At 47.6% G+C, this 25,108-nt stretch overlaps 1 protein-coding gene across 1 annotated transcript; it reads right to left on the reverse strand.

The window, feature by feature from the left end:
• Positions 1–1,841: 1,841 nt before the first annotated feature.
• On the reverse strand, positions 1,842–23,550 carry LOC135810393 (sushi, von Willebrand factor type A, EGF and pentraxin domain-containing protein 1-like). The gene is made up of 8 exons (XM_065323886.1): positions 23,189–23,550; positions 22,970–23,088; positions 21,410–21,697; positions 14,671–14,874; positions 12,242–12,628; positions 7,059–7,244; positions 4,059–4,244; positions 1,842–2,098 (listed from the first exon to the last, which is right to left on the reverse strand). The coding sequence occupies exons 2-8, from the start codon at positions 23,016–23,018 to the stop codon at positions 1,842–1,844; spliced, it is 1,557 nt and encodes a 518-aa protein (XP_065179958.1). The 5' UTR covers positions 23,019–23,088; positions 23,189–23,550.
• Positions 23,551–25,108: the final 1,558 nt, after the last annotated feature.

Genomic DNA, 25,108 nt, shown 5'->3' on the forward strand with positions numbered 1-25,108 from the left:
TTTTGTTCCGTGGGAGTGGGTAGCTACTTGCGCACCCATATTTGCCATAGCTAACCCAGACCCTTTCACTTGCCGCCCTCGCTCGCTCGATCTCTCTCTCTCTCTCTCTCTCTCTCTCTCTCTCTCTCTCTCTCTCTCTCTCTCTCTCTCTCTCTCTTTTTTATATATTTTTCATTTAATTTTTTTTTACGAAAGTCCACTATATTCCCGAATATGTGTGAGAAGTGGTGGCGGGGCCAGTCTGCTCTGCCGACCTCAAAGGTCTCGGCGTCTACGCAGACAAAGCGCGCCATAATGCAGTAAAACAATGAGGAGGGGAGGAAGGAGGGAAATGAATAATAGTGAGAAACGAGGACAATGGGTAGATGGTCGTGAGAGAAGCAAAGTGAAAGATAACATCACATTTTGGTAAGGGGGGGGGATGCTAGAGAGGCGCCGGTCTAAACCGTTTCCTTCTCTTCAGGAACAGTCACTCCATTGAAGAGCACTGGTGGGAACTCCGGGGGAGGCTTGCGGTTGTCGATGATGAGGGCCTGAGATTTGGATGGCTCGAAGGTGACCTTCCACTTGGAACCCCAGTGGGAGACGGCGTCCACTGCTTCCTGGAGTTGTGCTGCGGAGTCGGATATGCTGGCGGTGGCAGAGATGCACTGATACAGTGTCGTGTCATCTGCATGGGTGGCAAGCTCAGCACCAGCAGGCAAGGTGTCCTCGCAGTCATTTACGTACAGGAGGAATAACGTAGGTCCAAGAATGCTACCTGGCGGTACCCCTGCTTGGATATGGTGCAGGGAGGACTCTTGGCCGCCCACAACAGCCTGCAGGCGCCGGTTGTGCAGGTAGCTTTCCAGCAATGGCTCTGCTTGGAGCCGTTAGATGGCTCGCAGCTGAGCCAGCAAATGACTCCGCTTGGAGCAGGCGAATGACTCCGCATGTAGCCGGCAAATGACTCCGCATGGAGCCGGCGAATGACTCCGCATGGAGCCGGCAAATGACTCCGCATGGAGCCGGCAAATGACTCCGCATGGAGCCGGCGAATGACTCCGCATGGAGCCGGCAAATGACACCGCATGGAGCCGGCGAATGACTCCGCATGGAGCCGCCAATGCCTCCGCATGGAGCCGCCGATGACTCTGAGTAGAGCCGCCAAATGCTAAATATATTGAGATGCATAACCAGTTGAGAGCATATATTCCATAAATCGGCACTCCCAGAGCGGATCACAAGTGCAGCTACCTGTGAAATTTGTAAGCAGTGCAAGCTAGGTAACGATTGACTAACAGAGCTCGATATCATGGGCTGAGGCCATTGCCACAGCCACCCATGCTTTGGCTGCAGGTAGCGTCTGAATGTTACTCGGGCAGACATCGCTTTCCACCTTCCCGCCTCTTTGAATATCGAGTCCGGCAGCCGATTCGAAACGAGTGGCCGGTGTATAACGCCAGGCCATAGCCACAACTGATGAGCAAGATTCTCGCAGTTGCTGTAAAGCCGATCGATTGGCATCCGCAGCTGGTGCCGCTAGCTCTCCCAGGTGCTGCCACAATTGCAAACCACTCTTTGCGATTGGCTGGTCTGCTTGATTGACTGTCCATCGCCCTATCCCGGTCGCAATTGTTTGCGCACCAGCCAAGTGCACCACTTGCATCAGTGAATAGCAGCAAGTTGGGGGACGGCGTCCACTTAGGGTGTAGGAAGAAGGACCGGCCGTTCTACTATTCCAGGAGCTCAGGCCATCAGCGAAGATATTTGAGGCGCTCTTCGGAGAGCTTGATCAGGTAATACGGCTGCCGGTACCAGTTGGCAAGTGACCACAATCTGCAATGTGCGTCCTGGGACTATCACTCTTGTAGCAAATGAGAGCTTTCCCAGAAGATACTCGAGTTGACATTGGGTGGTTGAAGCTGTGTGGAGAGTGGCCCGTAGGAGGTCGTGAAGCTTGGCACATTCGTCCATCGGCAGACTGATGTGATCGCGCGGGTGTCCAGGATGACGCCGATAAATGTCAGTACGTGGGCTGGACCCTCCACTTTTGCTGGCGCCAGAGAAACACCGAGGTATGTAAACGCACGGCGCCGAGTAGCGAGTTGCTGGCGAGCTAACACAGGTCCAGAGCATACATCGAGGAAGCACTTTTGCTGAAGCCAGAGAATCACCGAGGTATGTAAACGCACGGCGCCGAGTAGCGAGTTGCTGGCAAGCTAACACAAGTCCAGAGCATGCATGGAGACAGAAACGTTAGTCGAGGTACTTCCCGTAATGGGAAGATGCCAATAACGTCAGGACTTGAGCTGGACCCTCCACTTTTGCTGGGGCCAGAGAAACACCGAGGTATGTAAACGCTCGGAGCAAAATAACGAGTTGCTGGCGAGCTAACACAAGTCCAGAGCATGCATTGAGGAAGTAACGTTAGTTGAGGTATTCCCCGTAATGCAACAGGCGTGGGAGTGCGAACTGCCCGCACACCATCCATTCACTGGTGGATGCGACAGAGTTCCATATAGCTGGCCTGGAGCGTAGTACAGTCTGAAGGGCAGGACGCTCTCATAACAGTATTTATCCTGCCAGCGGATCAACAAGGGCCACTCCTCCGGGTAGACGGGAATTCGGCAAAATGCACTTTTAACATTGAGCTTAGCAAGATACAGCGGGGCGAGCAATTGTCTAATTATGTTTGCAGCATTGTCATCTTGACATTGTGGAGAGATACGGTCTGCTGGAATGTAATCGTTGACACTTCGACCCTCCAGGCTTTACAAGGGTGTGTCGTGTGTAACTTCCCGTTTGTCTAGGAACCGCATCTACGCCGGAACAGCACAGAGACGAGCAAGGGGGTGAAGAACACGGGCCAGCTGTTTCAAGCCCGCTGCAAGAAACGGATCGTTGCGCAGAAATATAATCTGGGTTAGCATGTGACCGTGTTAAATTCAATGGATCCCAGTTTGTTGAGTGGATGCCGATGAAACCTACCACAACACCACAATTACGACCATGTGCAACATACCTCCGGAGCATAGGATCAGGATGTGAGTCCAGTAATTTAGAGAAGTGAGAAACTGAGTGCTTAGACAGTTACTGACGAGGCCTAAAACTTAGCCCTGGGGTGCTCCTGTCGGCACAAGGAAATTGTTTGGGAACACATGTTCCGCAAGTTGCATGCTCGAAAGTCCAAACAGAAATGACATGCAAGAGACATTGTGCAGGATTTTGAAGGGCGCGTGCCCACGTGACTCGCGCATGCGTGCAGGTTGGGCCAGCTCGCTGGGCTGGCTGCTAACTCGCATTAGCATGCTAACTCTCATTATTATTTTACTCCCTGATGAAGCCCTAAGGGTGAAAATTTGGAGATTCCATTTCTTTTGAATAAAATTTGCAGCGTCAACGACCTTTGTGCAGAGGTGGTGACTGATCGTAATATGAATCGGCTGCAGTGGAGCCTCCGTGTTCTGAAAAACATTAAGAGCATATCCTTGAATAATATACTGGTACGAAATAAATCACGGCAACCTCCAACCCGACGTGTCCATTGTTTGTATGTGGATGCTAAAGTGAATGGTACGCTGTGCTGGTGTGCGTGTGAGAGAGCATTGGTACCCTATGTATGTGTGTGTGTGTGGGGGGGGGGGGGTCTGCATGTGTGTGTGTGTGTGTGTAGGAAGAGAGGGGGGGGGGGGTGTCTCCATGTGTGCATGTGGAGGTCTCTGTGTGGGTGGGTGGGGGTCTCTTTGTGTGTTGTGTGTGTGTGTGTGTGTGTGTGTGTGTGTGTGTGTGTGTGTGTGTGTGTGTGTGTGAGGGGGGGGTCTGTGTGTGTGTGGTGCTGGTGGGGGGGGGGGGGTCTCTGTGTATGTGTATGTGTGTGTGTGTGGGGTGGGGGGTCTCTGTGTGCGTGCAAGTGCCCGAGAGGGCGTGCGGGTGCACCTGGTTCTGCTTGCATGTTTGCGGATGCTGGGGCTAATGCATGGTTACTTGGTGTACTTCGTTACCAAGCCTTGGTGCCAGGGGTAGGAGTAGCAGGTTGAATTAGGGGACGGCAAGAGTGATAATAGTCCATCACTTACGTTGACACTCGGGTACAGGCTGAGACCATGCCTTGTTTGCCATACACGTTGCTGTCAGAGTACCAGTTGGATGATCCACCATGGAATATCCTGTATCACATTCATAAGTTACTGTATCCTGGTATCTCACACCTGTATGTCTGGATTTACCATTGGTAAGTGAATCTGGTTGTGGACAGCTGATACCTGTTAAACATTCAATACAACGTACACATCATGTTACTCAGAAGCACCCCAAAAGCATCTGCACCACTTTACTGTCAGGTTAAAACGTAAACAACCCCACATGACGTGTGGCTTGACAAAGGTTTACGGGCAATCGTAGCTTTACGTACCTCCTCCCGTACGTTCTACAGCCTTTTCCAAGTTGGCCTGCATGCACCCTCGTTCTCACTTTTTGTCACCTTTTGTTCCGTTGGTGTGGGTAGCTACTTGCGCACCCATATTTGCCATAGCTAACCCAGACCCTTTAACTCTCTCTCTCTTTCTCACACACACACTCTCTCTCTCTCTCTCTCTTCCATAATGATTGTAGATGTTCCATTCGTCTTTTTCTCGGTCTCCTCGTCTCCTCTAATAGATGTTGTTCGACATATCTGTTCCCGTTGTCTGTTGTGTCTGGGGAGTATGACTCCACTTCATATTCAACATTGGCGCCCGACTCTTGCTCGAAACCCACCACCCTGAGTTCCGTCCCAGTCGTCCTCAACCGCCATTTGTCTCGTTGTCAGTAATCCTTGTCTCGTCTTCAACCTCGTCTCATCTATGTCAACCTCATCTCGTCTATGTCAACCTCGTCTCGTCCAAGTCGTGCAGGTCTGCTGTTTCCCCTATTTATCTCTTCCTTTCTCATGCGTCCTTCTTCGTTTTTTTTCAAGCGGTAGTTTGTGCCTTTGTGTGTCAGCTATGACATCAAACCCTGTAGTTCCATGCCCAGCATGTAGGTCAGAACCATCCTTAAAAGTTTGAATGATGTAGGTTCAACGATCGCGCCGCCAACCATACATTTTGAAATTCTGTTCGTAGTATACCTTCTACCATTGAAATTTCGATTTTCTTGCTGAGAGGGGTAGCTTGCAACTTCGATATGGCTTGTTCCAGGCATGCTGTGAAGCGAAACCCTGTTGAAATAGTGGTGGGGATCTGCCCTGCAACTGCTACAACAAAAAATGATTCGATCTGAGAAAGGGTGAGACCGCGAATCTCGGTTGAATATTGAGTATTTCAAGCCTTTTCACGACGAAGATGGAGTTCGTTTTGGAGATGGACGTCGTGGCAAAGGACATGGTTTCCGACTTCTGGCGTCTGGTGAAGCCAGGGATCATTTGTCCAGTCAGGTCGGCAGCCTAACGCTCGGTAAGCTTGTGTTTGTATACCGTTCTGCTCGATGTGGTAGATCACAAACAATTTGACTTCACACAAATTGAATTCTCCATCGTGCGTACGGTATTTTATATTCAGAAAATCCCAAAGTGTCTCTGTGTGGCCGTCCTATGCCACGAGAAACTCCAATCAGGCTCCTATGTCCTCTGCCTTCTTGATTGAATGTCCTCTTCGTTTGAACAACGAACACAACAATCGAGGACGGCTTTGCAATGAAAAATACAGCTATACAGGAGCTGAGACGTCAGGTCGGAAATTACTGGTCAGTCGGCGACACGCATTTTTCACAAAAATTTGCGTTTCACCTGCTGGGAGAGTATGCGTGTACTCGAGTCTCATCCTGAGCACGTTTTTTCTTCTTTTTTCCAGCTCCAGTATAGCTGTATTTTTCATTGCACCGCCATTGCACCGCCACTACTTCAACAGAAGATAGCTCCAAAGCATGCCTGGAACAAGCCATATCGAGGTTGCAAGCCACCCCTCTCAGCACTTTTTTTGAAGAAAGTCGAAATTTCAATGGTGGAAGATATACTATGAAGAGAATTTCAAAAATTATGTTTCGCGGAGCGATCGCTCAACCTACGTCATTCAAACTTTGCAGGATGGTTCAGACGTACATGCTAGGCATGGAACCACAGAAGATGATATCATAGCTGACACACAGAGTCACGCACACAGCAGATTCGTGTGCACAGGTACTAAATTAGTGGACGTCGTCATCTTCTTCCCGCTGATCTCAAATGTACTATGACGTGCTATTTCGCCTGACGAAGTGAAGAACGTGCTCAGGATGAGACTAGAGTACACGCGTACTCTCCCAGCAGGTTCTGTGGATGTCGCTCATAGATGCGTAATTTCGCGTGACGACCTGCTCCTCACCGACCAGCCTCCATGACGGTGGTAAAGTCACCAAAAATACCAAACTTGAACATATTGTGCATGCATCCAATAGAAAATTTGTGCTGAGTACGTCGAGTGGCCATTCCAAAAGTACAAAGCTATTTCGCAAGCTGTGACCCTGAAATCTCGTCCATTGGTAGCCGGGGCAACCCTCAGCTGGAAAGTGTAAGCGATGGCATGCTACACTCCCCCGTATGCCCTTGACAGTACGATTTGAGGCATGGAGTAGTGATATACCAGTATCTTACTACTCCCTGATACCAAATGCATGGGCGTCGTCATCTTCATCCCGCAGATTGAAAATGTACAGGTGTCGCGTGATTTCGCACAATGATGATATGGCCAGCGAGACAGTAGTGCTGCCTTGGGATCATCTCACTGATAGGGGCAGCGCTCGTACAGAGTGTCATTGCTGATTCATTTTGGTTGGTCATGCAGACAGAATTGTCAGCATGGCATGGACTTACCCTCCACCAGCCGCTAGATGCTAACGCAGTCCGCACAAAATAATAGTTTAGTTGTTCTAAAGAAATCATGGCAACCCCCACCCCAATGTGTCCATTGTGTGTTTGTGCATGCTAAAGTGAGTGGAACGCTGTGTGGGTGTCCGTGAGCGTGAGCATGGGTACATTAGTGGTGTGTTTGTGTGTGTGTGGGGGGGGGGGAGTAGGAGGGTGAATGAGGGGACAGCAAGAGTGATAATAGTCCATCCCTTACGTTGACACTCGGGTACAGGCTGAGACCACTGCTTGTTTGCCATACACGTTGCTGTCAGAGTACCAGTTGGAGGATCCACCATGGAATATCCTGTACTACATTCATAAGTTACTGTATCCTGGTAGCTCACACCTGTATGTCTGGATTTACCATTGGTAAGTGAATCTGGTTGTGGACAGCTGATACCTGTTATACATTCAATACCACGTACACATCATGATACTCAGAAGCACTCCAAGAGCATGTTAACCCCCTTAGTGCCCGTTCAACATGTACACAAGCCCAAATAAAGTGTGGCAGGACAAAGGTTTACTGACAATCGTAGGTAAGGCGTCTAATACGGAGACATGTCTTGTCGAGCGGTCTTGGTGCGAAATGAGCGTACTTTCGCTGTTAGTTTGCCAAGACGCAGATTGTCCCTCCCTTTCCACCCTTTTCCTTTGGCATTTTGTTTCCCCGCTTGGGGTGAGGGGGGGGGGGGGAGGAATGGTCCACCTATTCTGTCTGTGTGATGTGAGGCGTGATGCCACGCAGTTGTGTGAACCTTCTGTCCGTTCGTATACCTTGGCTGGCAAGATGGTACCGGCCCACGGTGGGCGGTTTGCTGGCCTCGGTGGCCGTTTGTGTGCACACGATAAGCTGTATACTTCCGGCCCCCAGCGGGTAAGATGATTTAACCCTCTGTAGGCGGATTGTTGGCCTTGGTGGCATTTAGTGTGCCCTCGGTGGACTTTGTGCTGGTTTAGCCCTCGACGGGCGGTTTGCTGGCCACGACGGCAATTTGTACCACCACTGTGGGCAGTATGTGATTGGCCCAGAACGGGCTGGATGATTTTCCCTCGGCGGGCAGTGCGACGCAGCCTGCAGCGAGCCGGTCCTTACCTGGTACTGTTCTTTCATCACAGGCATGCATCTTTACACAATCATTCAATCTTTCCATGTAGTACATGTATCTGCGCAATCCACATCAGTCCAAATGAACACTAAGTTATCTTCCGTAACATTTCCCAGCGTTCATTTGGACTGGTGTGGATTGCGTACGTGCAGGTACTACATTGAAAACCTGGAGACATCTCCATTTTGCTCCAGAAATCACTCGATCGATTCTTATTAGCCCATTCAGCACTAAAGACTTCTATATTGAAAATGACGCCTAGGGGTTGACGACGTGCATACAGTTAAACCTTTAATGGCGACAACTCGGATATGATGTTGCAAAAGAAAGATCCACGAGCGGGATTCAAACCCAGCACCCCTCCCTGTCTTTCCGGGACAGTGCCCTACCGATTAGGCTACCGGGGATCACACATACTCATGGGTTCTTCTTGCTACACTGCGAGAGAGATCTTTTCTGAAACGTACTCCAAGACTCGAGGAGAGAACTCCCGGCTAACAACTAACACTGACAACTAACGACTGACACTGAGACAAGACGAGACAACAGTGAAGGCATGCAACGGGGACAAGACGAGCAAGTATGTACACAACGGGGACAGAAGACGGTGGACGGTGGAGCCGCATGTACGCAGGAGTCAAAAACAGCGCAGCAGCGTGTACCACGGCACAGCAGCATGTACTACAAAGAGACATAAACGCAGCAGCACTTACGACAAAGAGACACAAGCGCAGCCACACGTACGACAATGCGCTACACGCGTAGCCGCATGTACAACACAGAGCTACAAGCGCAACCACATGTACAACAGATCACTCTTGACTTTAATAGCTGCTTTAAGTGATGCAGCCATCCAGGGGCAGGGTTTGTGGCGTGATTTCCGACGATCAGGTGAGGATCTTCCAATATATAGGTACAAGGCACCTTCGAGGATGTCAGTGAGGGCGGAGACAGCCGTGACGATCCAGTGGGAAGCAAGGACCTGAGACCATGGTACATCTGCGAGAAAAACATTCATTGCATTCCACAAGTGAGACAGAGCGCACTAAAACATGACCACAGCTTTTTCGGAAAAAGTCGAGAAAATCGCGATTTGAATTCCGCGGCAAAAAAATACGAAGTGCAGTGCAACGCGAGTCGCTGTTGTTGTTCTCCTCCGTCGATTGGACTGTTCCGGATGCATTTCTTTGTTGCAAGTAAGATTATTTGTTTGAGTTTGCAAACCATATTGCGCTGAGTCGCCTAAAATTGATCGTCATCGATGTATCGAAGGAAGAGCCTAATGTACTGCGGAGCAGAAGAAGACGATATCCTCGCACTCCATGCGCAAGATGAAATATTTCGAGGATTTGCGTCGGAAAAAGAAGGAAGACGATGTTGGCTACAGCGACGAGTCATTTGAGGGCGACACTTTCATCGAGGGTAAAATAATTGATGCTGGTAGTCCCATGACCTGCAGTGACGAGGAATTCTACTCTGATGACAACCTGACAAGCAATGGGCATCGTCACTGAGTTGGGAGGTGAGTGGGCCGATGATTTGGCCAGAGTGGACATCGCTGCACATATCCGGGACAATGCCAGTATTGGTTGCAAGTGCAAAAACAATCAATGGACTCTGCTGCTCCCTTAAGTCGATAATTTGAGTACCCTTATGCGGAACATCGCTAGCACGAGCAGTAGGCAGCGAAAGCAGTACTCTCTGGCGAGCGGAGAAAACCGTGTGCAGATGGGTTTTAGTGTGGGGAATATGAGTACGACGTTGAGTATGTTGAGGAAGACTGTGTGCAGCAGTGTATACTGTATATCAGAAAGTACAGGTGGAGTGTGATGGAGAGGACGTGGCGTACCAGCTTCTTCGAACGTCTACAGATGTTGACCGTATTTTCGCTGGTGGTTATCCAGTGGTGCTCCAACCAGGTATTTCGGACACCCAGCTCAGCTGCCTATGGAAACTTCGGATGTGGCCGAGTACCTGTCGGCTCATGCTATAAGACCCTGGACAGAGGAACTGACCCGGAAAGGATGAACCAAGGGACATATCAACTGTATGCTAAAATGACAATCCCATTGCTGTACAATCATGGAATTTCACTATTTCAACAGTGCTGCATATAATACCATTGTAGCAACACTTAGACATATCAGATCAATCCAAAACTTTCAGACACTGAACATTAGGTGTGTTTGATCATTTTTGAACAAAAAACTGAAAATAGAATTTTTGGTCTGTGGTCATACCGTAAAGTCGCGGATAAAAGCCGGGTTTGCCTACAAGCACATCGCGCATAGAAGCCTGAAAATCAAACGGGTCAAATGCATATAAGCCTGTCGCGCGTAGAAGCCTGGCTTCTATGCAAGCGCGGATCGGGTTGGTCAATAGTGCATGCGCTATGTACAGTGCATAGTAAAACTGCCGCCATACCGGTAGTCAGTGGTAGATCTACGCGTGTCGCGCATAGAAGCCTGGCTTCTACGCAAGCCCGGATCGGCCGATGTGCATACAAGCCTGGCAAAAATATCAGTGGTGCATATAAGCATGGTTTGCATACAAGCCTGGTTGGCATTGAAGCCTGATGTAGAAAGCGGCTTATGTGCTTATAAGCCCGGCTTTTATCCGCGACTTTACCGTAATTATTTTAGCGTGCTCTGGCTCATGTTATCCGTGGCACTCCGGACATTGTACCTTTGTGCAGATGGTGGGCTACGACAGGTGCTGGCTGCTGTGGGGGAAGACTTTGAGGAGGAGAACTCAGCCATCAGGACGGCATGGTCTGATGCGCCAAGAGGAGGCAGATGTTGAATGTGGGTGAGTTAGTTAGGGATGTTGCTCACGATAAGGTCTAGACAGCTGCCAAGTCCAGACGAGCAGAGGTGGGTGGGAAAGGTCACCGATTGGGTCAAATTATAGCATGAGAAGAGGTTGTAAAGACTCAGACCCTGTGCATCCGTCTGGTCAGTTGGGCACCAACCGGAATACCTACAGTTGTAGTTGCCTGATATCACAAGGGCTTCAGGCTTCCTTTGAGTTGATTGCAGGGCTATTTGGAAGCGGTCCAGAAAAGTCGAGAAGTCATCCGGCGACGGGGAAGGAGCACGGTAGATACAGGTTACTGTTAGTTTGGGTGTTGGCAGATCAGAAGGTGAGACAAGCTTATGTTCAGCGAGTGTGAGCCGAAGTGCTAGCGCTTCCAAGCCCGGTTGCTGAAAAGCCGGTAGCTGCTCAATGGAAGTACACAGACCTTCACGAACTAAGACTAGAACTCCTCCGTACCCCCTGTGTGGGTCACGGTTCTGTCTATTTTCTAAAACAGGTCGGTCTGGAAGGAGGCATTCATAGTTTGGCACGTGGAAAGCTTGTGTGGGAGTTAGCCAGGTCTCTGTAATGCATACTACGCTGGGTGTGTGATCCTCACAGATTTGAATGAGTTCGCCCGACTTGCTTGCTATGGAGCGAGCATTAAGGACACAGATTGTAAGTCGGTGAGGAGCAACATGTATAGAATGAGAGAAGGGTGGGGCAAGGGCGTTGAGCGGCGCAGGGGTTGAAGTGCACGAGGAGGGAGAGAGGTTACTCATTGGAAGCTTCGAACGTGGAGTGACTACAGGGGCGTCGGGATTTAGTCGATGTTGCTGCATCATTGTGCATGTTGATTTCCTAGATTGCCAGTTCAGGATCATCATTAAAGGGTATCAGAGCTGAACCTCCAGGGCCGAACTGTGACCTTGGAAGGTCAGAAGTCTGCTGTCGATACCTTGCTGAAGTCTTCCGCATATATTTCCACGTGAGCGTAGGTTGTGGCGAAGTACTTCGATTCGGAGATACTGCATGATATAATTTCGACCTCGCGATTTTCGCACGAGGTGACGATTGCTTCAGAGCAGCATCCTGGATCTATTCCGCCCACATAAAGTACTGAACGCTTGATGTGCTTTGCACCACAGAGGTCAGACTTTTCAAGCCGTGTAGGGCGCGGTTTCTGGTACGGTGAAGTTGTACTTCGCCTGAGAGGATCCATGTTTGTTGCTTCGGCTGCATGGACTGCGCGGGAGCAGGTACGACATGTCCAGAACGGTTCTGGTCATGCCGCATGGCCGCCGCCGGAGGCTTTTGTGCGTGGGAGGGTGCGGATCCGTGGGCAAGCACATGGCTGTACTAGCCTGTGCCAGGTACCTGAGTGCTTATACTCAGAAGTAGCGACAACCTCAGCCATTTGAAACTAATCTTTAACCCTTTCATTGCTGGCCTACTTTTCAGAAGGAAAAAATCACACACAGAGACTACATACCTATGCTGGGCATGTTAGTTTCCTCCGATGTTGCCATCACATCTTCATCTGGCACAGTAGTCTCCACAGCAGCATCAGGTGGTGATGTCGTCATCACACCTCCATCTGGCATGACAGTCTCTGCAGCACCATCAGGTGGTGATGTTGTCATCACATCTTCATCTGGCATAGCAGTCTCCCCAGCAGTATCAGGTGGTGATGCTGTCATCACATCTTCATCAGTCATAGCAGTCTCCCCATCACCATCTCCACCAGGCGGAGTAGTTGCAATTGCAATGTTTATCTGTCCCGTAGTACTTGTTATTGATAATCCTGTGCCAAGGTTTCCAGGCTGGTCTGTGCCAAGGTTTCCAGTTTGATCTGAAGCTGCTGAAACTGGATCCTCCGCTGTATTTAAAAATGCAATATTGACAAAATAGGGCAGCAAAGATATTGATGTTCTCCAGTGTTCTCATAAATCATATTTGCCACGCTGCCCATGTCAAGATCCATGGTATTGCGCCCTCTTCCCTCCTCCTCATCCTCACCCCCCCCCCCCGCCCCTCGAGTCCCTCCTTCTTAGCTCCCTTTCCTTCCCCCTAGTGGTCTACCAGAGCAATCACACTCACCACAGTAGTGATTTTTCAGAAATGAGTAGAAGAAGTGCACCCACACAGGCAGATAACACTCAACATGGAAATCAATGAAAGGACCACCAGCATCCGGAGAAAGACCCTCAAAATGCAAAGAAGCAGCATGGTCAGTGGTGAACATGAGTGACTAGGTAGCAGGGGAGCGCCTGAAAAAATGCAGGGTTCTAGCCAGGTCAACATAGTAGGGGGGGGGGGGGGGGGCAGTTACCGTCAAATTAGGGCGGTAACCTTTTTCCCCCTTTTCCCAAATTGCCTTGCCATGCAAACCCCTACTTCACCCCAGACAAGCATGCCGATATGACCCCTCTGTTAGTGACTATCCACTACATTTTTGTTGAATTGCCTAAAAAGCACAAAAATGACAAATGAGTAGGGGGCATCACATTTCTACAGGGGGCGCTCAATCGGAGTAGGGAAGGGAGGGGGGGGGCTGTGCCCCCTACCTTCCATTCGCTAGAACCCTGAAATGTCTCCCTACATCCTAGGAAAACACGCTTTTCGGCCTTAAAAACGTGTTTTTTTCACGGCTGAGCGTAGCGAAAGAGTGGAAAAACGTATTTCCCACTCACCATTTTCTTTCCGTGTACTGCTGCTCTTCCACTGCGGAACTCTCTCTCTCTCTCTCTCTCTCTCTCTCTCTCTCTCTCTCTCTCTCTCTCTCTCAGCTTCCATCATGGTCTTGTGTTTCCCCATGTTAGCATGGAGTTTTCCCGCCCGCCCTCCCTTGGGTCCCGTACTTTTATGCTTGTTTTTCTGCTGTTTTCTGGTTTTTCCATGGCATGCCGCATGCTGTGTTTGTGTTATGTCCCGAATGTTTTGCATGATTCCTTTTTTCCACTTGTTTCTCTTCGTTTCTTCCTCATTTCTTTTGTTCATTTGGCTTATACGAAGACTAGCCAAGCTTGCTTGGTGATGTCAACCCGGACAAGCGTATAATAATCTCTTTTTTTTGTGTGTGACCGGCAACGGGGCAGGTCCCATATTAATAAAAGGGTTTTAGGCCGCAAGGCGAGTTTTCCCCCCAGCCCGGTTGAGCGGTCGTGGTTGGAAATTTAGGGAGTCGGATTTTCAGGCGCTCCCCTGCTGCCCAGTCACCCACACCGTGCCATTGCTCTGCCCGTGTCTTGCACTGACATCTCTCTTGCTGGCCGACATGCTCTTTATTACTTTCTGGCCTTGTTTGTTGCTCGCGTGTGGCTGCGAGTGCGGTGGTACGGTACATTGAGTACATTCTCTGGCACGTTTTCCGTGAGTACATACTCTGGTAGACCACTATCCCATGTACAAGCTGGTTGCTATGTGAGTGAAAACAACTATTTCATTCTTCCTGCCCCTTTGCCAATCGGCCCCAAGAACAGAGAATTAAAAAATGTATGTAACAAACTACAAAGCCATACGCACAGGCATAGAATACCAAGAACATCGGAAGACACATCTAACCAGGTTGGGTGGGTGGGCAACTTCAACTACCACGTGGAAAACAAATACATCGTGTGCACTATTTCGCTATGCTAAGCTGTGAAAAAGTAAAACATTCAATTCTCCCCCTGCAATATCTTCTGAGTCCGGGAGCGTGCATTTGCATGTCATGCTAGTCATGTAAAGACCCAGTTTACATTTGTTGCGACACTGGTATACTCCCTGATGAAGCCCCAAGGGTGAACATTAGGAGATAGTGAATTGTAAAATCGCAACGTAAGACGGTGGAAGTGGTATTGATTTTGAGAAGATAACTGGAAATGAAAACAAAAAAATGTATGTACTTCCAAACAGAACAACTTGTAGCAGTTTATTCACCTTCACACACAGGAAGCTGTCTCCAGAGCCCTGTTCTGGACTTATATTTAGTACATGTGATGACAGGATTACTCCCAGCTTTCAGCTTGTATCCATCCTTACACCGGAAAGTACGTGTTGAACCTAGTGTATGGCCAGTGTTGTCACTGTCAACCAGCATTCCATTCAGCACATGTTCAGGCTCTGGGCAATATGTAGTGATCTCTATGGAAACATAATGAAGCAAAACTGATCATCATGTCCCAACACTCACCAACAACCTGCAAAGTAGAAGTTCGATGCTAAAATGGAAGACATAAAGCGCAGTTCACCACAGCAAACTAACACATTCGTCCATGCCCATCCGTTCTCTTCCTCAGTATTGCTCTTCAGATGGTTTGCAAGGTCCATGAATTGTTCTTCTTTGATGAATTGTTACAATACATAAAACTCTCCTCCTTCATGCGCTCTAAAGCCGACCATTGCTACCCTCGGTAGCCATTACTCACACCAATAATCTCAAACAACAAAGGGGTCACGGGTAACAATAGTAGCAATTGTCGCAGTGGTCAGCTTTAGAGCGCATGGAGGAGGAGAGTTTTATGTATTTTAAAAGAAAAAGCCGAATTGTAACGTTCACAGTTTTATGAATTGTTACATAGACGAAATAGTAACTTTGTTTTCAACCTAGAAATGTGGCCACTCCATTCTTTTTAAAACTCGGATGTTGAGCAAAGAGTATCAAATCTATTGAGAAAGAAGAAAGGAGCAATACGTTACAAGACTTAGTTATGACTGTCTATCTGACTGTAAAACAGAGAGATTCCTGGCTGTCCAAGAGAGTGCTCAATACCGAGAGGCAGAGCTAGTTCAAACAATAATAAGAGGACAAAAAAAGTGTTTTTACTCCGAGTTTCATGCACTAAGCGATCATCAGGCGGAAAACAGTAATGAGCAACTCTGGATCAGTCTGCATCTGCAATTCATCATCAGCCTACTACATTTATAAAGCATCTGCAATTGACCAATCCCGAAAAGATTGTCTGGGTTCGAAAGGGGGCATGTCGACTGAGAGTACACTGTACAACACATACATGGCACTACCTGATCAGCATGCGGCACAGGACGTGTTTGATAGTTCGCGTGTGAATGCGAGGGTAAGTACACGGTTTTCTCGTTAGTTGCATGCAAGAGAGACGATGCGACAGAAAGCAAGGCCCTTTGTATTTTTCTCTCTCGCAATGGTAATGGTCTGCTGTTGGAGTTGAAATGCTAAGACATAATCCTTGTTTCGCTCTTCTGTGTAGTGTGAAGAGGTCAACGAACATGTAGAGCTCACTTTGATGAAGTAGGCAAGGCTGTGAGCGCTGTGGCTCAAAGCGATAGGCCCTAAATCTTACGAGATATTTCGAGCACTATTGTTTGTTGCGAGCGCTTCGTCTTCGATGAGTCCTGCCTCTTTCCTGGCAGCTGCCCTCCTATAGGACCAACCACGAAGTGACTGTACTCATCTGCAGCCGATCAATGTTATATTGCACAAGAAGATATCGTTTTTGCCAAGCCAGTGCCCCGCCAAAGACCATCGCCGTGTCACACCGTCGGAACGAGTTCATGATGAGAAACATCATTCCCGCGAGCGTGATGAAGAACTATTTCGGAAGACAACATAGTCTTTACCCCCGGGACGACAACTATGCGCACGTCCTGCAAGGGGAGAATGTCACCAGCGACATCAAAGACGACGACGGCAGTATTTCGGAAACCTGGAGTCAGCGGAGGTCGTCAAGCTCCTCCGCGACCCGGTACATGTACAGTATAGGTGACATGTCGATACGAGTGTGCGGAAACACAGCATACACTGTAGTAATGTTGCGAGAGTTTGCGGAAAGAGTCCAAGTCGGGAAATCCATCAGCTCCAAAAGCTACCTGTAGGTGGGCGATGAGACTCCAGCTTCAGACTACAACAGTCAGGACTTGTAAGTAGTTGAACTTTGTGAAGCAGCAGATCGAGAAGTTACCTGAAATAGTAGCTGTTGCAGTATGTCGGCGCTATGTAGCTTGCATTTTTTACGGAGAGTCGATCGCCACGCGAATGTTTCTCTCCTCACCGAGAGCTAGCTGGCCTCCAAACTCCGTCAGGGTCTGCCTAAGGTACCGATGGTCCTTTGACTAGCTGCTGGCAGGACTCCATCAAATCCTTTTGCTTCAGCTCGGCGAGCAAAAGTCTCTCTCTCTCCTCCGCCATGAGCTGGCACACACAAACTGAATACAAAACGATGCACTTCACATGTGCTGGCTTGCACGCGTGCCCCCTTTCACGAACCCAGACAATCTTTTCGGGATTGGTCTATTCATCATCAGCCTACTACATTTATTATACATTATCATATTGACCTGCACTTTCCCAAAAAAGGAGTATTTTATAAACAGTTTTTATTGGCCTTAATAGTGGTATTATAAAAACAGCATTTATTTGCTCAAAAGCCAATAAATACTGTTTATAAAATACCACTAATTCAGAAAGTGGTAAACATCATGCAACTGCATTGTCAATAAAAGGGGGTTTCAATTGACAAACCGTTTGTCAACTGACAACCGCTCTATTTAGTTGCTATTCACTCTTGGCATATTCGCTGGATGAAAAATTATTTTATTCCCGTAGCTCTGCAAAAGACGTTACTTCAGTTACGTCTAGCCAGGGTCCACACAGCTTTAATTCCGTGTTTGTGCCGTCGGCATGCCTGGGGCTATCCCGTACCTGCCCCTACCGTACCATCAAAGACAGCTGGCCACAATATTCAATTAGCCCCTGCACCCGTGACCATGCAAGCACCTCCAAGTGCACCCGCACGCCCAGCTTGGGCACTCGTGCACCTACGCAGACAGACACAAGCGCACACATGCACACACACGCCACTGGCGTACCCATGCTCTGACACGCAGACACCCGAACAACATACCGCTCACTATGGTGTGCACAAACATACAATAGACACCTTGGGTTGGGGGTTGCCATGATTTCGTTTGGACAATTCAAATATTCAAGAATATGCTCTTTGATAATAATTGATTGAGTAAAGATGCATGCCTGAAACTAGCATCTGCCCGCCAAGGGCGCACAAATGGCCACCAAGGCCCGCAACTGCCACATGCCTACTGATCACCAGCAGCACGGAACCATCAAGAGCACAGAAGTGATTTTCATTGAGGCCCAAGTAATGGCTGTGGAAACACAGATGGCAAGAAGAAAAATCAGGGAGTCCATCGAGATTCGAGAGTGTTGTCCGGAGATCAATATCTCCTTCGGATGGCCGTTGAAGGCGCTAGCACCCTCACAGTGAAACTGCTAAATCGTGCTGTGTCTGTGTAGGGTTGTACACGCAAACATTGTGGTATACACCTTCGTACACACATTTCCTGCACTTTATCTGCTGAGCTGCTGCATACCCACTCTTTCAGCGCACTTCTCCTTGTCTGTTGTACATGCAAATTCATACACTCAATTGCATATGGCTATTGTGTGTTTCGTTTGTTTTGTACACGGACATACATTCGCTCTTGCTTGCTTTCGTTATAAAAGGCAAGGTTCGCCCCTTGTATGTGTGTTGTTGTGTATGTGTTCTGACGATGGGTGACTGGCCCGAAAAGTCAATTTTTTTCGACATAACTAACGAGAGAGCTTGGAAGCTCAGGGCCCTATGCTTTTTTGCCTAGCTCATCATACATGTTATTATAAACTTTCTCTTTGCATTCGAGGGTAATACGACACCATCTACCACCTTGATGACCTAGGCAAAAAAAAGCATAGGGAAATTTTCATTTCTTCTATTTTTTTTTAGACAAAACCTAGGATTCGAACCCGCACTATCGCCCTGTACGCATTTCCCGATACACTTCGGATACATACTCATTCTTCCAAGTTGCTTCACGTTATGATCTTGCATTTCAAAGCCCTATTTGAATATTGTGGCCAGCTGTCTTTGATGGTATGGTACGGGACAGGTGAGGGATAGCGCCAGGCATGCCGATGCCACAAACAAACACGGAACGAGAAAGCCTGGAAGCTCAGAGCCCTACACTATGCTTTTTTGCCTTGATGCCCTAGGCAAAAAAAAGGATAGTACATTTTTCATTTCTCCTATTTTTTTAAACATAATCTGGGATTCGAACCCTCACTATCGCCCTGCATGCATCCCCCAATACACTTCGCATACATACTAATTCTTCCAAGTTGCTTCACGTTATGATCTTGCATTTGAAAGCCCTATTTGAATATTGTGGCCAGCTGTTTGTGGCCAGCCGTCTTTGATGGTCCAGTACGGTACGGGACAGGTACGGTCGAGGGTAATACGACACCGTCTACCACCTTGATGACCTAGGCAAAAAAGCATAGGGATGTTATGGCATAACCTGGGATTCGAACCCGCACAATCGCCCTACATGCATTACCCGATACACTTCGCATTCATACTCATTCTTCCAAATTGCTTCACGTTATGATCTTGCATTAGAAAGCCTTATTTGAATATTGTGACCAGCTGTTTGTGACCAGCTGTCTTTGATGGTACGGTACGGGACAGATACAGGATAGCGCCAGACAAAGGTCCGCCCGCCGCCACAAACACCAAATTAAAGCTGTGTGGACCCTGGGTAGCGCCAGACGTTACTGAAGTAACGTCTTTTGCATAGCTACGGGAATAAAATAAGTTTTCATCCAGCGCACGCGCCAATTCGACATCACTAACGAGAGAGCTTGGAAGCTCAGGGCCCTACGCTATGCTTTTTTGCCTTGATGACCTAGACAAAAAAAAGCATAGGGATGTTATAAATTCTTAAAAAATAAAGACATAACCTGGGATTCAAACCCGCACTATCGTGCGCCCTGCATGCATCCCCCGATACACTTCACATACATACTAATTCTTCCAAGTTGCTTCACGTTATAATCTTGCATTTGAAAGCCCTATTTGAATATGCATTGTGGCCAGCCGTCTTTGATGGTACGGTACGGTACGGGATAGGTACGGGACAGGTACGATCGAGGGTAATACGACACCGTCTACCGCCTTGATGACGGCAAAAAAAAGCATAGGGATGTTATAAATTTTTCAATTCTCCTCTTTTGTTTTTCAGGCGTATCCTGGGATTCGAACCCGCACTATCGCCCTACATGCATTCCCCCATACACTTCGCATTCATACCCATTCTTCCAAGTTGCTTCATGTTATGATCTTGCGTTTGGAAGCTCTATTTGAATATTGCGGCCAGCTGTATGTGGCCAGCTGTGTTTGATGGTACGGTACGGTACGGGACAGATACGGGATAATGTTGCATGGAAAAGCGCACTGGTATTTATTGAGTCAAGGCAAATTTATTTGAATTTCATACTGTTGATGGTGTGGCCACTAATGAGTGTGGGTACTTATCAAAGGTCACTATATAGGGGTAATATCGTTATACCTATAGCAATAATGTTATAGAGGTCAGCCGATGGTGTTGCCAACCGCCCGTTTTTGTCCGAATTTTTACGGAAAACTGAAGGTTTGTCCGCAGTACGGATTTCAATCGAATTATCTCGCAAACGATCATGTATTATCGATTACTAAAACCTTCGTAACTCCATCGTTTTTTATACAGATTCAACAATCGAAGAGTCTACGTGGTAGCGAAAACATCCATCTGTCCAATGCAATAATCACCGAAGAGTGACGATGTCGGACTCCAGAGATATCGCACGCCGTATTTTCATCTCTGTAAATACTAGTACTGGTTTACCCCCATTATATCTAAATATTTGATCGATCTCTTCGCCATTTGGGGGGAAATTACACTAATAATCTGTCAAAATGTTGACCCGGAAAAAACAAGTACGCAAAACTCTGAAAAAATCTACAAAATGGCACTGGGCAGTAGACCCGGGTGCTCGAATGAGACACAGGGTACCAAAACAGAAACACCCTGAAATTGTACCTAAACTTGTTCCGATTTCGTTTAATTTTCACAAATACCATCAACATACGGCCTGCTAACGGTATGCCAAATTTCAGCGCTGCCCGGTAAACACTTTTTGAAATACTCGCGACCCACTTTTTGCTGGGTCCTTGATTCGAGGATATGGGTCTCCTGTACGGTGCTGCCAAAGACCTGCTGAATCTGCGGCTCCACTGACCATCTTGCTCTCAAAAATGAAGTAGAAAGTTACTACTCCCTGCCCTCAACTGCCACACCAAGCGTAGACGATGGCAGCCCCGTGTGCTTGAATCGGAGACGATCTGACGAGTTCGCTGTTTCTGATTCGAGCACCCAATTTTCAAATAAAAAATCCGAAGGAAATACGACAATTTTACTGCGTACTGTAGCTTGTGTTGTAGCGCACCCAGGTTCTGAATTCCTGCTGGGTGGGTCAAGCCAGACTCTCTTCCCCGTTCCATCGCCTCTCCAAAAGTATATTCTGACATTGTTGAGATTTACAGATGAGAAATTGCACACCTGTCAAATCGTTTCTGATTCGAGCACCCGGGTCTACGCATGGGGGTAGAGGGCACTTGGTAACACTGAGCCATTGTATACAAAAGTCAATGGAGTGATTCGGTTTGACAGAAAAATATCGTTATACAGGTGATGTTGTTATAGGGGTTATCGTTATAAGAGTAGGTCGACTATAATCACTTGGAAAATTATGACGTTACTGGCCCAGAAGTCACCCATTGTAAAAAAAAGTTTATTTAAATGGAGGAAAGGTATAATTTACCACACCTACCAGTACATTCCTTCTGAACAGTCCACTCAATGCCATCATTTGATTCGAACTTGATTTTCTGACCCCAATTCTGGGCACTGACTTTTCTGAAACCATATCCAGGGTTGCATTTATATTGGGAAGTGAGGACACACTTTTTCGACGTTGTATTAAATTTGAATGTGTTTGTCTGCATTGCCTGCTGAAAGGCATTGCTTGGTGTAGTGGTGGGTGTGTTTTGCAAGTCTCCACTTATACAATTCTGTTCAAAGGTCACGTCTTCACTCCCACTGCAGCACTGACGATCCGCTGGGAATTGTACAAAGAAAGAGTGAAGAGGAACAGGATAGAGGGATTAAAACTTCACATTGTTTAGCACAACCTTAGCACTCTGAGTAGTAATAATCGTCATTATTTATGTGCAATAGAACACAGTCATTCTAGTGGTGGTAAAGTCCAACGCGATGAATGAGCCACGTTCTCTGAAGAGCATAGTTTCCTATAGTGTCAGCGACATGCAACCTGGAGCTATTATAATTATTTACAAGGGCAGATTTCACTTGCCAAAACTGTGGATCCAGAACACTGCCTCTTCATGGACTACAGCACGACTATCCGCACAACAATCACTTCTCCCAGTAACTGACCCACAAGCTACTAGTATGATTGTGTTGAGACAACCTATTTCTGGCTACTACATAGCACTGCCGTACGTCCTCCGCCTTGTAACAATCTGTCACCGTCAAAGCATACACAGTCATTGTAGTATGCGATCACAAAGCAATTTGTCTACAGCCCTGAACTGAGAAATCCAATCTAATGAATACGATAGCGCTGAGTGTGACGCAGCAATATCACACACACACACACGCACACACACACACACACACACACACACACACACACACACACACCACACACACACACTAACACACACACACACAAACCACACACACACACACACACACACACACACACACACACACACACATACACACACAACACTCTGAACACACACACAACACTCTGAACACAGCACTACATTATTCTTGAGGTTGGATTTCTCTGGCCAGAACTGTAGTTATTCTAGTTCAGGATGCATCGCTTCAATAGGAAAAAGGACGAGATGTCTAATGAAAACGGTCTACCAATTAGCTGTGCTGTTTCAGTAGATAGTCCTGGCTATAAAACTATCTCGGCTTCACACTGCAACAACACAACCACTATTAGTCGTCTGAGCAAGGCTGCACTCGTACTCCTCCCCCCCCCCCCCCCGCGGAAAAAGATATGGAGGTACACGACATGTATTTCTATAAACCCTTTTTCGTCAGAGTGCACTGGTGTTACTGCTTTGCCCTAAGCTAACCCTCCGTTTCGTGGTTATGCTATTAGAAGAATACTTTCGACAGCTTGAAATATAATAGCCTCGGAACCCCCACACCTACAGAGGCCAGGCCTGATGATATTGATCATAGTTATCAACACATACATCTATGACTCTGCATGTATAATTTCACTCCATATTGAATAATGTGAGAGGGGTTTGTTGTCACAAACGAACAGTTCACTCAGCTCACTCACCTGCCAGCGCCAGGAACGCAATTAGGACCATTGCTGCTCGCCACGCCATAGTGGCTCACTCTTTCTGGAGTCACCCTAGTCCTCGGGCACTGCAGAATTCGCTGGACAACGAACACCACCTTCAACATACAAGAGAAAGGTGTTGGAAAGGTTATGACAACAGCGTTTGCAGTGGGAAACAGGATAGGCATCGGCTGAGAAAAAAACTCCTCCACTAACCGGATTCATTTTTCTTGGTAAAGTTGGCGCTTGTTCTGCGGCCGAGACAACTGGCTTGCTTCTTCGACACATCAAACAAGACATTGGACAGATGTAGTCTTCTTGCGCCGTTCATTCACCCATGAACTAGTTCGCTCAGCCGTAACCAGCAGATTGTAACGACTGCATATCCGTGACCGATATTTCGTTGAGCAGCGCGCTGCACTGCTGCCGTCACAAAGAACACCTTTCCATCTCTGCTTGCTATAACTAGTAAAAGCTGAGCAGGTGGCTTCTGGACTTCCACACCATGAATACACGAGCTGTTTCCATCTGTGGATCCGAAAAAGGCTATTTTCACTCAGAAGCCTTGCTGAGTGCATGATCTGCGGCTGACCAAAAAAATATTTGTTGAGGTACTACTAGTACTAGTACTAGTACTGAGTACTAGGTCAGCGCCTGCTTCGCGATTCGCTCATCTTCTCTACTCTACTCTACACAGTCACTGTGCAACTAAAGTTTCTAAACGGGCAAAGGCCGGGGTCGTACTTTCGCGCCATCACTGCATCAGGCATCAGTACAGTAGGCATTACCATGATTACCATGATTACGAATGCACGTTACCGCGTCGTAGATCTACGACTACGTCCACGCTTTCACCGACAACGGAAGTGAAGACCAGATGACTGTGTGACTGATTTTGAGTCTGTGTCAGGCTGCACGCAGTGCTAGTAGTAGTAGTAGTGGATCGTGGTACTGGACCTGGTATTTACTTACTGGTTGTATGAATAAAAAAATGGGGAGTTTTAGCGACTCGTGAATGAGAGCGAAAACGAGTGACCCGTTCCCCATTGCGTTTAGTTTTAGCAACTCGTTGATACAGTCAACTTCGCTTATAACGACACTCGCTGGGGAATCAAAAAGTGTCCTTATTCGCGAAGTGTCGTTATACCCGAAGTCTCATTATAATAATAATATTATGTATTACAGTTGGAAGGGACTTTGCTCTGGGCATGGAAATGCTGTCGTTATTCGCGAATTGTCGTTATATGCGCAGTCGTTATTAGCGAAGTTGACTGTAGTTGATATGCGCTAGCACTAGGGCTTGAAAGTGATGACGTCAAAACGGCCAGGGAGTAGTAATTTGACATCAGATTTCTATTTTTGGATCCACTAAGGTGTGACTTTGCTATTGCCTAAGTATGTGGGTGCATAGCAACCAACTCATGTCGCATGCAGGTGTGACTTTTATTTCGCCACCAGTTGTGACCCCGCCCCCAGTAGCCAAATCAGTCAGTTTCACTGGCTACATCACCATGCTGTGGGTAAGACGGCTTGAAATGTGCTTGGATCCATACAAAAACTGGATCCAAGTGGATCCAGTTTTTGAATTTTTGAAATTGTTGCTATGCTGTGACGTAGCACTTTCAAGCCCTCTTGCAAGGTCTGTGCGCTAAAATGCATAGATCTACGTACCCAAAGGCAGAACAACAGGGACCAAAAATCTTTCTCGTAACTCGGAGTTTCGTGTTCATAAACACTCGAGTACTTATCAGACGATAAAACATAATGATGCTATTCGCTAGTTATAATTATAGGGTAATTGTAACGCTTTGGCGGAGGGAATCAATATGCACGCACGAGTATAATTATGTCCTTCGAAATCAGTTCATTAGTTGTTTTGTCCACAGTTGTAGTCTTCGGGGTGCTGAGTCGAATGGTCTTGGTCCGAGGAAGCTGAGATGCTCCCCTCTTATTCCTCCTCTATTCCCAATCGAACTCGCGGACTTCCACCGAAACTGGGTGACTGCGCCCTACTAGATGGGGATTTGTATGCAAAATGTCACTAAAAGCGCCATTTCGTTCTTATAAAAGCATGGATGACCGCGATTGGCCCATATGTTGTAATCTTTTGGACGCGTGTGGAACAGCCACCCCGAG

This window comes from Sycon ciliatum, chromosome 2, assembly GCF_964019385.1.
Source record: "Sycon ciliatum chromosome 2, ocSycCili1.1, whole genome shotgun sequence".
In the NCBI taxonomy this organism is placed as follows: Eukaryota; Metazoa; Porifera; class Calcarea; order Leucosolenida; family Sycettidae; genus Sycon; species Sycon ciliatum.

What these genes read in the sequence shown, in the direction of transcription:
- LOC135810393 (XM_065323886.1), bottom strand. Translation starts at nt 23,018, where the DNA reads ATGGCGTGGCGAGCAGCAATGGTCCTAATTGCGTTCCTGGCGCTGGCA. An exon ending in GCCTGTACCCGAGTGTCAAC is followed by an intron (nt 4,245 to 7,058) that starts GTAAGGGATGGA and finishes AATGTTTAACAG; the next exon opens with GTATCAGCTGTCCACAACCA. An exon ending in GCCTGTACCCGAGTGTCAAC is followed by an intron (nt 2,099 to 4,058) that starts GTAAGTGATGGA and finishes GACCTGTGTTAG; the next exon opens with CTCGCCAGCAACTCGCTACT.